The 16,427-nt window shown below is 43.2% G+C and overlaps 1 protein-coding gene across 1 annotated transcript in view; it reads left to right on the top strand.

Annotated features, from left to right (window-relative positions):
• TESK2 (testis associated actin remodelling kinase 2) overlaps window positions 1-16,427 on the top strand; it is a 129,775-nt gene that overhangs the window by 73,449 nt on the left and 39,899 nt on the right. Inside the window, exon 6 of the mRNA XM_026455736.1 lies at window positions 14,841-14,889. Coding sequence (XP_026311521.1) covers window positions 14,841-14,889 — 49 coding nt within the window. The remainder of the gene's footprint in view (window positions 1-14,840; window positions 14,890-16,427) is intronic.

Genomic DNA, 16,427 nt, shown 5'->3' on the forward strand with positions numbered 1-16,427 from the left:
TTAAAGTCTTCCGACCAGCAACTTTAATTGCACCTACAATTTTGATTTATTTCCCTTGCTATATAATGTGACACAGTCACAGGTTCTGGGGGTTAGGACATAGACATCTCTAGGGGGCCATTAGTCTGCCTACCTCAGTATCCTATTAGGAAGGCATTTTTGAGCACATCCCCATGTGCTACTATTAACCCATAATTAAATATTAGTAAAAGTAACTTTCTCTTTTTATCAAAAATAAGTAAAAGTTTTAATTTTCTTCCCATACGCCAATGGATAACCCAGCTCATTACCCATTTTGGAGACTGCTGGCTAATAGTAGGTCCTAGGATAAGACCTGCCTTGGAATAAGAATTTCAACTTTTGGTCGGGCGCGGTGGCTCAAGCCTATAATCCCAGCACTTTGGGAGGCCGAGACGGGCACATCACGAGGTCAGGAGATCGAGACCATCCTGGCTAACACGGTGAAACCCCGTCTCTACTAAAAAATAAAAAAAAAACTAGCCGGGCGTGATAGCAGGCGCCTGTAGTCCCAGTTACTCGGGAGACTGAGGCAGGAGAATGGCTTAAACCCGGGAGGTGGAGCTTGCAGTGAGCTGAGATCCCGCCACTGCACTCCAGCCTGGGCAACAGAGCCAGACTCTGTCTCAAAAAAAAAAAGAATTTCAACTTTTGTCAGGGCGCAATGTCTTCATGCCTGTGAAATCCCAGCAATTTGGGAGGCCGAGGCAGGCAGATTGCTTGAGCACAGGAGTTCAAGACCAGCCTAGGTAACATGACAAAACCCCATCTCTACAAAAATACAAAAATTAGGCCTGCCACGGTGGCTCATGCCTGTAATCCCAACACTTTGGGAGGCCAAGGTGGGCGGATCACCTGAGGTCAGGGATTTGAGACCACCTTGACCAACATGGAGAAACATCATCTCTACTAAAAATACAAAAATTAGCTGGGCATGGTGGCACATGCCTGTAATCCCAGCTACTTGGGAGGCTGAGGCAGGAGAATTGCTTGAACCCAGGAGGCGAAGATTGCAGTGAGCTGAGATCGTGCTATTGCACTCTAGCCTGGGTAACAAGAGCAAAACTGCATCTCAAAAAAAATACAAAAATTAGCTGGGCGTGGTGGCGTATGCCTGTAGTCCCAGCCACTTGGGAGGCTGAGGTGGGAGGATCGCTTGAGCCCAGGAGGTGGAGGCTGCAGTGAGCCAAGATCGTGCCTGGGCAAAAGATGAAGACTTTGTCTAAAAAAAAAAAAGAAAGAATTTCAACTTTTATTGAAATTCAATGAATACTGAGCACTAACTATGAACAAGGCAATGTTTTAAGTATATGGAGAGACACAAAACTATGTGGTATATGTTGTCCAGGTGGACTAACTATTGGCTTAAAGACTTGTTTTTTTTTCATGTCCTAGTCCAATGAAAGTTGGGTGGAGGTGGAAGGGGAGCTCATTTTCACCTAGAACAGGGCCTCGGATTCCTCCACTGGATCTTCTGCATCTGCTGGCAGATGAAGGAAGAAGGTGTGGAAGATAGTGTTGAGGTTTTATGGAACAGGCCTAGAAATGACATAATCATTTCTACCCATATACCACTGGCCAGAACTTAGTGTTACAACCCTAACCAACTATAACGGACACTGGGAAATGTAATCTGCTTCGGGAGGAAAGGGGAAGCAATTTGTTGAACAAGTAGCTATTCTCTTCCACACACAGGATCTCTGCCCTCAAAAACCTTTTAATATTGTGGAAGAGGTAGACATTAGGTAAAACTTGATGTAGAAGGCAGGGCCTCATAAGTGCTCCAGTAGAGGTTTATTTTTATTTTTATTTTTACTTTTTGAAATGGAGGCTTGCTCTGTCGCCCAGGCTGGAGTGCAGTGGCGCAATCTTGGCTCACTCCTGCCTCCGCCTCCTGAATAAGTGGGACTACAGGTGCAGGCCACCACACCTGGCTTATTTTTTGTATTTCTGGTAGAGATTGGGTTTCGCCATGTTGGCCAGGCTGGTCTTAAACCCCCTTTTTTTTTTCCTTTTTGTGGAGAACGGGGTCTCGCTATATTATCTCGAACTCCTGGGCTCAAGCTATCCTCCCGCCTCTGCCTCCCTGAGAGCTGAGGTTACAGGCGTGAGCCACCACGCCCGGCTGTCTTAAACCCTTGACCTCAAGTGCTTCACCTGCCTTGAGAAAGATTAATCTTGATTGAAAATATTTGAAATTACATCTCTGAGCTAGAGATTCTTATAACCAACTTCAAAGAGCTATTTTAAGAATTAAGTGACAGGCCAGGCACAGTGGCTCCCACCTGTAATCCCAGCCCTTTGGGAGGCTGAAACAGAAGAATTGCTTGAGACCAGGAGTTCGAGAGTAGCCTGGACAACATAAGGAAACCCCATCTCTACAAAATATTTAAAAATTAGCCAGGTGAGATGATGCATGCTTGTAGTTCCAGCTATTTTGGAGGCCAAGGTGTGAGCCCATGAGTTCAAGGCTGCAGTTAGCTATGATCACACCACTACACTCCAGCCTGAGTGACAGAGCAAGACCGACCCTGTCTCTAAAAAACACAAAAAGAGTTAGGTGATTTAATATGTGGATGTGTCTGGCACACTAAATGCTATATAAATGTTTGGTGCTATTACTGTTGTTATTTGGTGCTGTTCTTGAGCCAAGTTTTTAAGGATTTGTAGAGCTTTGAAAAATGGATTCCAGACAGAGAGACTCATTCTCGCAACAATATGGAAGTGGGAGGATTCAGGACATATTTAGAGGTGCAGGTTATATAACCGAAACATAGGGAAGGCAGGTGGTGCCTATGGCCTCAGAGCCTGCAGGCGTTGCTAGCTCTGGGTCCAGGCTGGAAAAAGAAAAATTTTATAAAATGTAAAATAAAAAGAGAATGCAGGTGGATGTAACAGGAGATAAAGCAAGAGAGGTTTGGATCAGATCATTCAGACCTTTGAATAACATAGTAAGGAATTTGGACTTTAATCGGGATCTGTAAGCTGCCACAAAAGCTTTTTGAGTAACAAACAGTTTCTCAAGGGAAGAGATTGTGTCTTGCTCATCTTTATATACTTTTTATAACTATATGGAGAGGTAATATAGCATTGTGATTAAGAACGCAGACTCTATAATCAACTGTTTAAGTTTGACTCCTGGCTCTGCCTTTTATTAGCTGTATAACTTGGGGCAAGTTACTTAATCTCTGTGCCTCAGTTTCTTTATTGGTATGATTGGAATAATAAAAGTACTACTTCATTGGATTATTATGAGGATTAAATGATTTCATATAAGGTAAGGTGCTTAGAACAGTGGCTGCATAGTAAGTGCTCATTAACAGTTAGGTAAGCCAGGCGCGGTGGCTCAAGCCTGTAATCCCAGCACTTTGGGAGGCCGAGACGGGAGGATCACGAGGTCAGGAGATCGAGACCATCCTGACTAACACAGTGAAACCCCGTCTCTACTAAAAAATACAGAAAACTAGCCAGGCGAGGTGGCGGGCGCCTGTAGTCCCAGCTGCTCGGGAGGCTGAGGCAGGAGAATGGCGTGAACCCAGGAGGCGGAGCTTGCAGTGAGCTGAGATCCGGCCACTGCACTCCAGCCTGGGCGACAGAGCGAGACTCTGTCTCAAAAAAAAAAAAAAAAAAAAAAGAGTTAGGTGATACCAGGCTGGGTGTGGTGGCTCACGCCTGTAATCCCACCACTTCAGGAGGCCGAGGACGGCGAATCACTTGAGGTCAGGAGTTTGAGACCAACCTGGCCAACATGGTGAAACGCTGTCTCTAATAAAAATACAAAAATTAGTCAGGCTTGGTGGTGCACGCTTGTAATCCCAGCTGCTCTGGAGGCTGACGCAGGAGAATCCCCTGAACCTGGAAGGTGGAGGTTGCAGTGAGCCAAGATTGTGCCACTGCACTCCAACCTGGGCAACAGAGCAACAGAGTGAGACTCTATCTCAAAAAAAAAAAAAAAAAGTTAGCTGATACCAGGCTGGGCGTGGTGGCTCACGCCTGTAATCCCAACATTTTGGGAGGCTGAGGCAGGTGGATTACCTGAGATCAGGAGTTTGAGACCAGCCTGGCCAACATGGCAAAAACCTGTCTCTACTAAAGTTATAAAAATTAGCCTGGCATGGTGGCAGGCGCCTGTAATCCCAGCTACTCGGAAGGCTGAGGCAGGAGAATTGCTTGAACCTGGGAGGCAGAGGTTGCAGTGAGCTGAGATTGAGCCACTGCACTCCAACCTGGGCAACAGAGTGAGACTCTGTCTCAGAAAAAAAAGAAGAGTTATCTGATACCATCATCATCATCATCGGTGCCAGTGCCTGGCACATAATAGGCACTGAAAAAATTTTGAGTTGTGTTTTAAATTTACCCAGTGAAGGCTGGGCACAGTGGCTCACACCTGTAATCCCAGTACTTTGGGAGGCCGAGGTGGGTGGATCACTTGGGGTCAGGAGTTCAAGACCAGCCTGGCCAACATGGTAAAATCCTGTCTCTACTAAAAATACAAAAATTAGCCGGGTATGAGGGCACACACCTGTAATTCTAGCTACTTGGGAGGCTGAGGTGGGAGAATCACTTGAACATGGAGGTGAGATAGCACTGCTGCACTCTAGCCTGGGTGACAGAGCAAGACCCAGTCTCAAAATAAAAATAAATAAATAAAAATAAATTTGCCCAGCGAAGAATCACTTGATCCCAGGAGTTTAAGGCTGCAGTGAGCTATGATGGTGCCACTGCTCTCCAGCACAGTTGACAGAGTTAGATCTTGCCTCAAAACAAAAACAAAAACCATAATTTACCCAGCAAGTGTTTTTTAATTTATTTTTAGTCTCCTTCAGAGAAAGACTAAGAAGTGTTTATATATTGCCATATGCCAGGCAAGAGAATGACATCTTGCTGTTAAGAAGCTTGTGGTCTAGTAAAAAAGTTATAAGGCATGTGATAAAACATAGTTAAAGGTTGGAAATGATGCTATAGGAAGGTGATATAGGCTGGGCATGGTGGCTCACACCTGTAATCCTAGCATGTTTGGGAGGGTGAGGCAGAAAGATTGTTTGAGCCCAGGAGTTCAAGATTGCAGTGAGCTGTAATTGCAACACTGCACTCCTGCCTGGGTGACAGAGTGAGATCTTGTCTCAAAAAAAAAAAAAAAAAAAAGAGTGTAAATGGGTGCCTTGGTAGTTGAAGAACACGGGAAGGAAGTATTTGAACTGGTATTTGAGGATGAGTAGACTCTAACTACAGTCATGCACTACATAAGATATTTTGGTTAACAGCAGACCGTATACATGATGGTGGTTCCATGAGATTATAATACCATATTTTTGCTGTACCTTTTCTATGTTTAGATGTGTTAAGATACACAAATACTTACAATTTTGTTGCAGTTGCCTACAGTATTCAGTACAGTAATATGCTGTACAGGCTTGTAACCTAGGATCAATAGACTCTACCATATAGCCTGAGGGTATTGTAGGCTATACCATCCAGGTTTATGTAAGTACACTCTATGATTATGCAACCACAAAATCACCTAAGAATGCATTTCTCAGAATGTGTCCCCATCATTAAGTGAGGTATGTGGAAATGAAGAGAGGGACATTTTAGGTAGTGGGAACAGTCTGAGAAAAGGCAAAGATGTGGAAAAGCTTAATAATGACACTTTATGGGGAATGGTAAATCATGCTATGGAAAAGACTCTAGTCTCTAGACAGAGTCTAGTTTACCAGTAGTATCAGAGTTAAGAGTTCCCTGTTGGGGCCGGGTGCAATGGCTAATGCCTGTAATCTCACCCTTTTGGGAGGCCGAGATGGGCAGATCAGTTGAGGTCAGGAGTTTGAGACCAGCCTGGCCAATATGGTAAAACCCCATCTCTACTAAAAATACAAAAATTAGCTGGGTGTGGTGGCGGGCGCCTGTAATCCCAGCTACTCGGGAGGCTGAGGCAGGAGAATCTCTTGAACCCAGGAGGCAGAGGTGCAGTGAGCCAAAATCGAACCATTGCACTACAGTGTGGGCAACAGAGTGAGGCTCTGTCTCAAAAAAAAAAAAAAAAGAGTTTCCTGTTGGTCTTACTATCTTTAGAGCAGTGATAAACAGTCCTTTGTTTAGACAAGGTCTTGCTACTCACTACATGTAGTCTATAGACCAAGCGACATCAGTATCACCTGGAAGTTTAGAAATTCAGATTCTTAGGCCCCATCCCTGACCTACAGAATGCGAGTCTGCATTTTGACAAGATCCCTCATGGGTTTATTTCATAGTGGTCTAAAGTACAAAAGCAATCCTTGGCCTAGTGTGGTGGCTTACTTTGGGAAGCCAAGGCAGGAAGATCACTTGAGGCCAGGAACTTAAGACCAGCCTAGGCAACATAGTGAGACCCTGTCTCTACCAAAAAAAAAAAATAGCCAGCTGTGGTGGTGTGTGCCTGTAGTCCCAGCTACTCAGGAGGCTGAGACAGGACAATCGCTTGAGCCCAGGAGGTTGAGGCTGCAGTGAGCTTATGATCACACCGTTGCACCGTGCCACTGCACTCCAGCCTGGGCGACAGAGCAAGACCTGGTCTCAAAAAAAAAAGTAACCCTCCTTCTCAACATGAATCTGTATGTCATATGAAACTAAAAATAACGAAGTTGAGTAATCACTTGCTCTCAGTGCACATGCAGTAAGAAAGTACCCCCCTTCCTGAGTTAAGTAATTCTAACTGGTATGATTTGGAGTGGGGTATGGGGATAGGGGAATAATAATCATTCAGCATATAAATTTTTAAGGCCTTATCTTGTGACATGACAATGATTTGAGGCTTCATTTCGATTTTTGATATAGTTAGCAATAAAAACTTAAGTGAAAACTTATTGTTGATGTTACATTCTTTTCTAGACACATGTCACTTCCCTGTCAAGGATGAGTAATAGTTCCTCTTTATAGTATATATTTTTTATAACATTTAATAGCTCTGTTAAAGCTCTTCTTCTTCTTTTTTTTTTTTTTTTTGAGACGGAGTCTCGCTGTCATCCAGGCTGAAGTGCAGTGGCATGATCTTAGCTCACTGCAACCTCCACCTTCTGGGTTCAAGTGATTCTCCTGCCTCAGCCTCTCGAGTAGCTGGGACTACACGCACCCACCACCACACCTGGCTAATTTTTGTATTTTTAGTAGAGATGGGGTTTCACCATGTTGGCCAGGATGGTCTTGATCTCTTGACCTCGTGATCTGCCCACCTTGGCCTCCCAAAGTGCTGGGATTACAGGCGTGAGCCACCATGCCCGACCACTCTTTTTCCAATATAAAGCTAATGCATGTCTCAGCTTGCCAGCTCTGTGACACCATTTTGGATGTGGTGGTGGTGGTGGTGGTTTTCCGTTAGGAATGAGTCGGGAGAGGTCAGGCAGTAAAGTTGCACATAGAAGTAGAATTATGTGACACAACTGTGATACGGTTATTTGAGTAGAGGGGGGAAGAAAGCAGACAGAAAACTGTCCTATGAAGCCAGTGCCTGCCTGGATGTGCTGTGACATCCCTGTAGATGGAGTGGTCAAAATGATAGTGGGCCCGGCAGGAAGAAAAGCAAGGGTGTGTCACATCCAAACCAGGTCTTTTCAGCTTCTAGAAAAACCCATGATTTTAAAAGGTAGCCGTTGTTTTTCTAGTAGAACCCTATTGCCTGACTTCTTTATAAATATTTGATTAAAGAAAATCAAATACCTCTTGGCTTTACTGCCTTGTACCTGCCTCTAATGTTCTTTATTGTAACACGAGTTTACATTGTGAAGTTAATTTGGTGATTATTGCTTCTTCATTCAATAAATATGTATTTAGCAACTTGTGTACAAAACATTTTGTGTGAGACATTGTATATAGAAACAAATGAGACAAGATCTGTACTCTTAAAAGCCTTGGCCCAGCATGATGGCTCATGCCTGTAATCCTAGCACTTTGGGAGGCCGAGGTGGGAGGATCACTTGAGCCCAGGAATTTGAGACCAGCCTGGGCAACATAGCAATACCCCATCTCTAAAATATAAATTTATTTTTAAAAATATTCTTTTTTTTTTGGAGACAGAATTTCACTCTTGTTGCCCAGGCTGGAGTGCAATGGCATGCTCTCGGCTCACCACAACCTCCACCTCCTGGGTTCAAGCAATTCTCCTGCCTCAGCCTCCCGAGTATCCGGGATTACAGGCATGTGCCACCACACCTGGCTAATTTTGTATTTTTAGTAGAGACGGGGTTTTCCATGTTGGTCAGGCTGGTCTCAAACTCCCGACCTGAGGTGATCCACCTGCCTCTGCCTCCCAAAGTGCTGGGATTACAGGCATGAGCCACCATGCCCGGCTAAAACATATTCACATAGGCTGGGCACGGTGGCTTACACCTGTAATCCCAGCACTTTGGGAGGCTGAGGTGGGTGGATCACCTGAAGTGGGTGAATCACCTGAGGTGAGGAGTTTAAGACCAGCCTGGCCAACATGGTGAAGCCCTGTCTGTACTAAAAATACACAAATTATCTGGGTGTGGTGGCAGTTGCCTATAATCTCAGCTACTCAGGAGGCTGAGGCAGGAGAATTGCTTGAACCCGGGAGGCAGAGATTGCAGTACGGCAAGATTGCACCACTGCACTCCAGCCTGGGTGACAGAGCGAGACTCTGTCTCAATCATTCAATCGGTCAATACTTTAGATTCCAGTCTGGGGAAGGAGTCAGAAATGTTAGAGTAGCAAGAATAGCTAACATTTTCTAGTGCTTATTATGTTCCAGGAGCCCAAGTTATCTCATTTTATCTTCACAATAACCATGTGGGTTAGGTAATATTAATATTTACATTTTGCATGTGAAGAAACTGAAGTGCAGAGAGGTCATCAGTAAATGGTAGAGCCAGGATTCAACTCAGAGCAGTCTAACTCAAGATCCAGACAACTTAATACTAATTAACAGTCATTCAAGGTAGGGTGAAAAGTGCTAGTTGTACTGTGGGAGGTAGGGAGAGACAAAAGAGAGAGAGAAGGAATTAATGCTAAGGGCATCTGGGAGATCCTTTGCATAGAAGATGAAATTTTAGCTGATCTTGGATGATTTTCAGTAAGTATAGTATTCCAATTCAAGGAAGGAACTTCAACCAGGTTTCCAAGTCATAAAAATCATTCATGCCATTTAATAAATCTTTACTGAGAACTAGCTTACTGTGTGCTAGACACTATACTAGGTAGTAGAAATGCAGAGATAAATGAAGCTCTGAATTTTCCATAGTGAGAAAAGTTACAAGAGTGATATGGGGCCAACACAGGAGGATTGCTTGATGCAAGGAGTTCAAGACCAACCTGGATAACAGCAAGACCCCATCTCTATTTTAAAAATTAAAAAATTAACTCGGTGTGGTGATGTGTGCCTGTAGTCCTAGCTACTCAGGAGGTTGAGGTGGGAGGATCACGTGAGACAATGAAGTTGAGGTTGCAGCGAGCTATAATCACACTGTTGTACTCCAGCCTGGACAACAAAGCAAGACCCTGTCTCAAAAAAAAAAGAGCCAGGCACAGTGGCTCACACCTGTAATCCCAGCACTTTGGGAGGCCAAGGTGGGCGGATCACGAGGTCAGGAGATCAAGACTATCCTGGATAACATGGTGAAACCCCATCTCTACTAAAAATACAAAAATTAGCTGGGTGTGGTGGCGTGCGTCTGTAGTCCAGCTACTCGGGAGGCTGAGGCAGGAGAATTGCTTGAACCCAGGAGTCAGAGGTTGCAGTGAGCTGAGATCACGTCATTGCACACCAGCCTGGGCGACAGAGGGAGAATCCATCTCAAAAAACAAAACAACAGCAACAACAACAAAAAACTCTTAAAGGAGTGATGTGGGAATAAGGCAGATTAAAATGAATTTAGGAATCAGTGAAGATTAAAGAAATGTAGCTAGAGACTGGGTGCAATGGCTCACGCCTGTAAGCTCAGCACTTTAGGAAGCTGAGGTGGGAGAATTTCTTGAGGCCAGGAGTTCCACACCAGCCTAGGCAACATAATGAGACCCTATCACTATAATACTAATAATAACAATAATAATAATACCAAAATTAGTCAGGCATGGTGGTGCACATCTATAGTCCTAGCTGTTCATGAGGCTGAGGTGGGAGGATTGCTTAAGCCCAGGAATTCAAGGTTGCAATGAGCAGATCACACCACTGTACTCCAGCCTGGGCAACAAAGTAAGACTCTTTTTAAAGAAAAAAAAAAAAAAAAAAGAAAGAAACCTGGAAACATAGATAGAGAATGTAACCTATTCTTAAAGTTTGGTAACAATTAAAAAGAGTGAATTAGATTCATATTTTAGCGAGTGGACAAGGGAAGATTTTTATTTGTATTTTTTAGACGGAGTCTCATTCTGTCGTCCAGGCTGGAGGGCAGTGGCACGATCTTGGCTCACTGCGACTTCTGCCTCCCTGGCTCAAGTGATCCTCCTGCCTCAGCCTCCTGAGTAGCTGGGACCACAGGTATGCCACCATGCCTGGCTAATTTTTGTATAAAAAATACAATTATTATTTTGTGTTTTTTGTAAAGATCCTATTTCGCCATATTCCCCAGGCTGGTCTCAATCTCCTGGGCTCAAGAGATCTGCCCGCCTTGGCCTCCCAAAGTGCCAGGATTACAGGTGTGAGCCACTGTGCCTGGTGGAGGAATTTTTATTTTTTTTTTTGAGACGGAGTCTTGCTCTGTCGCCCAGGCTGGAGTGCTGTGGCGCAATCTTGGCTCACTGCAAGCTCCGCCTCCCAGGTTCACGCCATTCTCCTGCCTCAGCCTCCAGAGTAGCTGGGACTACAGGCTCCCGCCACCACGCCCGGCTAATTTTTTGTATTTTTAGTAGAGACGGGGTTTCACCGTGTTAGCCAGGATGGTCTCGATCTCTTGACTTTGTGATCCGCCTGCCTCTGCCTCCCAAAGTGCTGGGATTACAGGCGTGAGCCACCGCCCCTGGCTGGAAGAATTTTTTAAGATGAGGGAAATTTAAGTATATATTTCTAGGTTAGGATCATAGAACCCAGAGGAAAAGGACAGATGGATGAAAAATAATGCTCATGGGAAAATGTGAAGTTTCAAAGATAAGTTGGAGTGGATCATGGGAAGTTTTAATGTTATTCTGTAGGCAGAAGGGGACCATTGAAGAGTTATGAACAAGAGTGACATATTTTATGTTTTGAAAAGGTAACTCTCATAGCCATGTAAAGGATGATGTAATTTAGGATTGTTAATAATGATAAAATAAAAACCACTGACCTTTATTTGAGCATGCACTAGGCATTGCTAAACAGTATACTTGAAAATATCCCATTTAATTATCATAACAGCCTTTTAAGGTAATGTTATTTTTCTGTCCATTTTCATAGATGAGGAAATTGTGATTTATAAAGATTAGGTAACTTTCTTAATGTCTCCCAGGTGGAAATGGATAGATATCCTTGTGTTCTAGAGCAAGGGTCAATGCCTTAGTGTTTTCTGTTGCTTAGAATACTAGAAACTGGGCAATTTATAAAGAAGAGGAAATTATTTCTTACATTTATGGAGTCTGAGAAGTCCAGGGTTGAGGGGCCATATCTGGTGAGAGCCTTCTTGCTGGTGGGGACTCTCTGCAGTGTCCCAAAGTGGCTCAGGGCATCACTTGGCAAAGGGGCTGAGTATGCCAGCTCAAGTCTCTCTTCCTTTTTTTTTTTTTTTTGTTGGAGACAGGTCTTACTCTGTCACCCAGGCTGGAGTACAGTGGCATGATCTCAGCTCACTGCAGCCTCAACTTCCTGGGCTCAAGTGGTCCTCCTGCCTCAGCCTCCTGAGTAACTGAGACCACAAAAGTGTGCCACCACACCAAGCTAATATATGTATATGACAAAGTCTCAGGTCTCCCTATATTGCCCAGGCTAGTCTTGAACTCCTGGGTTCAAGCAATCCTCCTGCCTTGACCACTCAAAGTGTTGGGATTATATGCATGAGCCACTGTGCCCAGTCTCTTCCTCCTCTTATACAGCTACCAGACTCATTCCTGCAGTAATCCATTAATCCATGAATGGATTAGGCAGAGCCCTCATGACCCAATCACATCTTAAAAGCCATACCTCTCAATACTGCCACATTGGGAATTAAGTTCCACTATGAGTTTTGGAGTGAGCAAACATTCAAACCATTGTAGTCAGTAGACTTTTTCTATAAAGGGCTACATAGTAAATATTTTAGTCTTTACAAATCATACAGTCTCTGTCACAGCTATTCAACTCGGCCATTGTAACATCAAAGAAGCCATAGATAATACCATATCTATGCTCTAGTAAAACTTAATTGATAAAAACAGGTAGTAGTTGGCCATAGTTAGCCAGCTCCTGCTAGTACCCCTCATAGTTTGGAAAGCCTTAATCAAGCAGGAAATGTAGCTTATCATATTTTACTTTAACTGTTTTTGTTATAGTGAGATAATGGGAATAGAATTATTCCTAGGCAGGGATATCATTTAATCTCAGAGAAGCAGTCTTTCTAAAAGAGGCTGACTAGAAATAGCAGTTCATGTGTACAATTTAACCACATTCTGCATAATTTATCTTTTTGTTATAATTGCCCTCCAACAGAATGACCCTAGAATGAAAGTTTTTATTTACTCTCTGTCCTTAATGCTTTCAACATAGCAGTCATTCAATAAATAATTGTTTAATAAATTAATGGCATACCCTTATAATTCTAGTGATTGGAGAGTTATATGAACATTTAGAGAAAAATGGCCTATCTTATTTTATTTTTATTATTAATTAATGTATTTATTTTTGAGACAGAGTTTCACTCTTGTTGCCCAGGCTGGAGTGCAATGGCATGATCTCGGCTCACTGCAACCTCCACCTCCCGGGTTCAAGTGATTTTCCTGCCTCAGCCTCCTGAGTAGCTGGGACTACAGGTGCCTGCCACCATGTCCAGCTAACTTTTGTATTTTTAGTAGAGACAGGCTTTCACCATTTTGGCCAGGGTGGTCTTGAACTCCTGACCTCAGGTCATCCACCTGCCTTGGCCTCCCAAAGTGGTGGGATATTTCCATATTAGTTGAAATGTGGAAGCAGCATGTTTTAAAAACTCTGCTGTGATATTACAGCCAACCATTCTCCTTTGTTTCTTCTCACTCAGCAATCATTTACTGAATTTGCTTACTCTTTGTCTACTAGGTGGTGGTAGGTTCTGTGAACACAGGGAAGAATATGACATAGACCCTGTCTTCCTGGAAATTTTATGGTCCTCTCTAACACAGTCACTGCTGTGCCTTGCACTCTGCTTGTAGTCAGTCTCTTCCCATTCCTTTGCTCTTCTAAACTAGAACTTACTTGGGACTTGGGTATTGTTAATGGCTTTCAGACATTTATCTTCTCCTACTTTGTGATCATTATCAGTTATACTCATTGATTTATGGTTTTTATTTAAAAATCATTTATATATATAAATATAACCTGTTGGTTGAGAAAAACTTCAAATATCACTGAAGTGTGTAAACTAAAAAGAAATTAGTGACTTGTGTGTATGTCTGTGTGTAAGTAGTCAGGTAATGGCAGAGCTGAAACCAGCATCAAGCTTACTTCCATTTGGGGCTTTTTCCATTATACCATGCTATTTTCAAGACTTACTACTCTCCTTTTTCCACCATTGCTTTTTACCACTAGGTCTTGCTACAACCAGATATTTCATGGTAAATTTAGAAATTTATCAGCCTGGCATCTTAATAAAGAGTAAGAGTTTTATGCCAAATCTTAGGCAAAGGCATGAGAATGATATAATGAACCTTGAGGACCTGGGGGGAAAGGTTGGGAGAGGGACGAGGGATAGAAAACTACCTATGGGGCCGGGCACGGTGACTCATGTCTGTAATCCCATCACTTCGGGAGGCCAAGGCGGGTGGATCACAAGGTCAAGAGATTGAGACCATCCTGGCTAACATGGTGAAACCCCGTCTCTACTAAAAATACAAAAATTAGCTGGGTGTGGTGGCACGTGCCTGTAGTCCCAGATACTCTGGAGGCTGAGGCAGGAGAATTGCTTGAACCCGGGAGGCGGAGGTTGCAGTGAGCCAAGATCGTGCCACTGTACTCCAGCCTGGCAACAGAGCGAGACTCCATCTCAAAAAAGAGCAACGACAAAAAAAACTACATATGGGGTACAATGTACAATGCTCAGATGACAGGTGTTCCAAAATCCCAGAAATCACCTGTAAAAAAAAGTATCCATATAACCAAAAACTACCTGTACCCCAAAAACTCTTGAAATAATTTTTTTTTTAAAAAGATTAAGAGTCTACAGGGCTGTACAGGATAGCAGGGAGCTTCACAGGTTCTTTCCTCCTCCCCTCCCCCTCCTCTTCCCTCCCCTCCTCTTTCCTTTCCTTTCTTTTTTTTCTTTTCTTTTCTTTCTTTTCTAGCTATCTTTCCTTTTTTTTTTTTTTTTTTTTTTTAAGATGCAGTCTCCCTCTGTCACCCAGGCTGGAATAGTGCAATCTTGGCTCACTGCAACCTCTGCCTCCAAGGTTCAAGAGATTCTCCTGCCTCAGCCTCCTGAGTAGCTCAGACTACAGGCGCATGCCACCACACCTGCCTAATTTTTGTATTTTTTAGTAGAGACGGGGTTTCACCATGTTGGCCAGGATGGTCTCGAACTCCTGACCTCAGGTGATCTGCGCACCTCTGCCTCCCAAAGTGCTGGGATTACAGATGTAGGCCACCGTGCCCCACACCCCACAGGTTGTTTCTAATGCATGGATAACTAACCTAATTTCTTTATATGACATTTATGTTTGTGTCCTTTTCACTTGTTAAATAATTCTGTTTTGTTCTTTAGGTTCATGGGTGTGTGTGTTCATCAAGGACAATTGCATGCACTTACAGAGGTAAGACATCAGTAAGTGTTGAAGTAATGTATTTGCCTTAGTTTCAGCATTTATAGTTCCATAGTAAGTGTTGCTTGCATATGTAAACAAAATGTATGTGCATTTATGTTTACACAAAAATGGCAGTGTTAATAATGCTTTCTTCTGTTGCCTGGGAACAATGGCAGTATTTTTTTATACATATATATATACTTTAAGTTCTGGGGTACATGTGCAGAATGGGCAGTATTTCTTAATATCCTTGTATTCCCTCATAATACTCTGAGAATATGAGTGCTCAAGTATTAAAGTATTAAATTGGCTCTTGCTGCCCAGATATGACTCCCTCCTAAGCCAAGGGATGACAGCACTTGACTGCAAACTCTCTATGGCAACGAATTACCAGACCACCTGGTAATGTTTGGTGTCCGGATCTAGAATTCCACAGTCCCTGCTGTTATTTCCTGATTGGTCGTATTACTTGTTGGAATCAGTTTATATCTTCATTCTCATTTCATTTCCAGCCTCTGCTAGGCAGAATATGTGATAGTCATTATTCATCCCCTGAGGATCAGATAACTCTCTTCAGAGCAAATTCAGGTACCAAGTTATCAGCTGCAGACCTTGCTTGGGTGCTCCTTGGAAACACAGATTCCTGGAATCTTCTAGGTTTAATAGGTTTATATAGGGCCTATTACATCTATATTTTTAAAAGCTCCTCAGATTATTTCATGAGCATCTAGATTTGAGAATCTGTGTTCTAGATTCTTTTCACATTCCTCCTTGAGAAGCAATTACCAAAGTACAAAGTGAAGAAACTTAGGAAGGAGAGTTGCTGAACAGAATTTGCAAGAGTGTTGGTTTTGTACTGGCTTGGTATCTGGTCTTAGTCCTTAATATCTTATGAAAGAGGATCCCATGTGCCTCAGTCTCTCTCTCTTCTCAGTTACTGAAGGCACTAGAATGTGGAATGTGTGCCGCTATGCCCTGTCTCTTAAATGGAAAGCCAAAGAAGGCAGAATGGTGAAGAGGTTAAGAGCATGGCCTCTGAAGTCTTGATTGCATAGGTTTGAATCTCTCTGTATCTCAAAGTTTCCATCTGTATAATGGGAATAATAATAATTAATAATAATGCCTGTCCCAGGGAGTTTAGGTAAAGAAGAGGACCAAGAGCTGAACCCTAGAGTATTTAAATTTTAAATGTCTAGGGACATGTCTAGGGAAGGCCGGGTGCTATAGCTCACACCGTAATTCCATTGCTTTGGGAGTCTGAGGTGAGAGGATTACCTGAGATCAGGATTTCAAGACCAACCTGGGCAATGTAGCGAGACTCTAGCTCTAAAAAAAAAAAAAAAATTAAAAATTAGCTGGGTGTGATGGCATGTACCTGTTGTCTTAGTTACTCAGGAGCCTGGGGCAGCAGGATTGCTTGAGCCCAAGAGTTTGAGGCTACAGGGAGCTGTGATTGTGCCACTGCACTTCAGCCTGGGCAACAGAGTGAGACCCTGTCTCTAGATAGATAGATAGATAGATAGATAGATAGATAGATAGATAGATAG

The sequence above is a fragment of the Piliocolobus tephrosceles genome, chromosome 1 (assembly GCF_002776525.5).
Source record: "Piliocolobus tephrosceles isolate RC106 chromosome 1, ASM277652v3, whole genome shotgun sequence".
Taxonomy (NCBI): Eukaryota; Metazoa; Chordata; class Mammalia; order Primates; family Cercopithecidae; genus Piliocolobus; species Piliocolobus tephrosceles.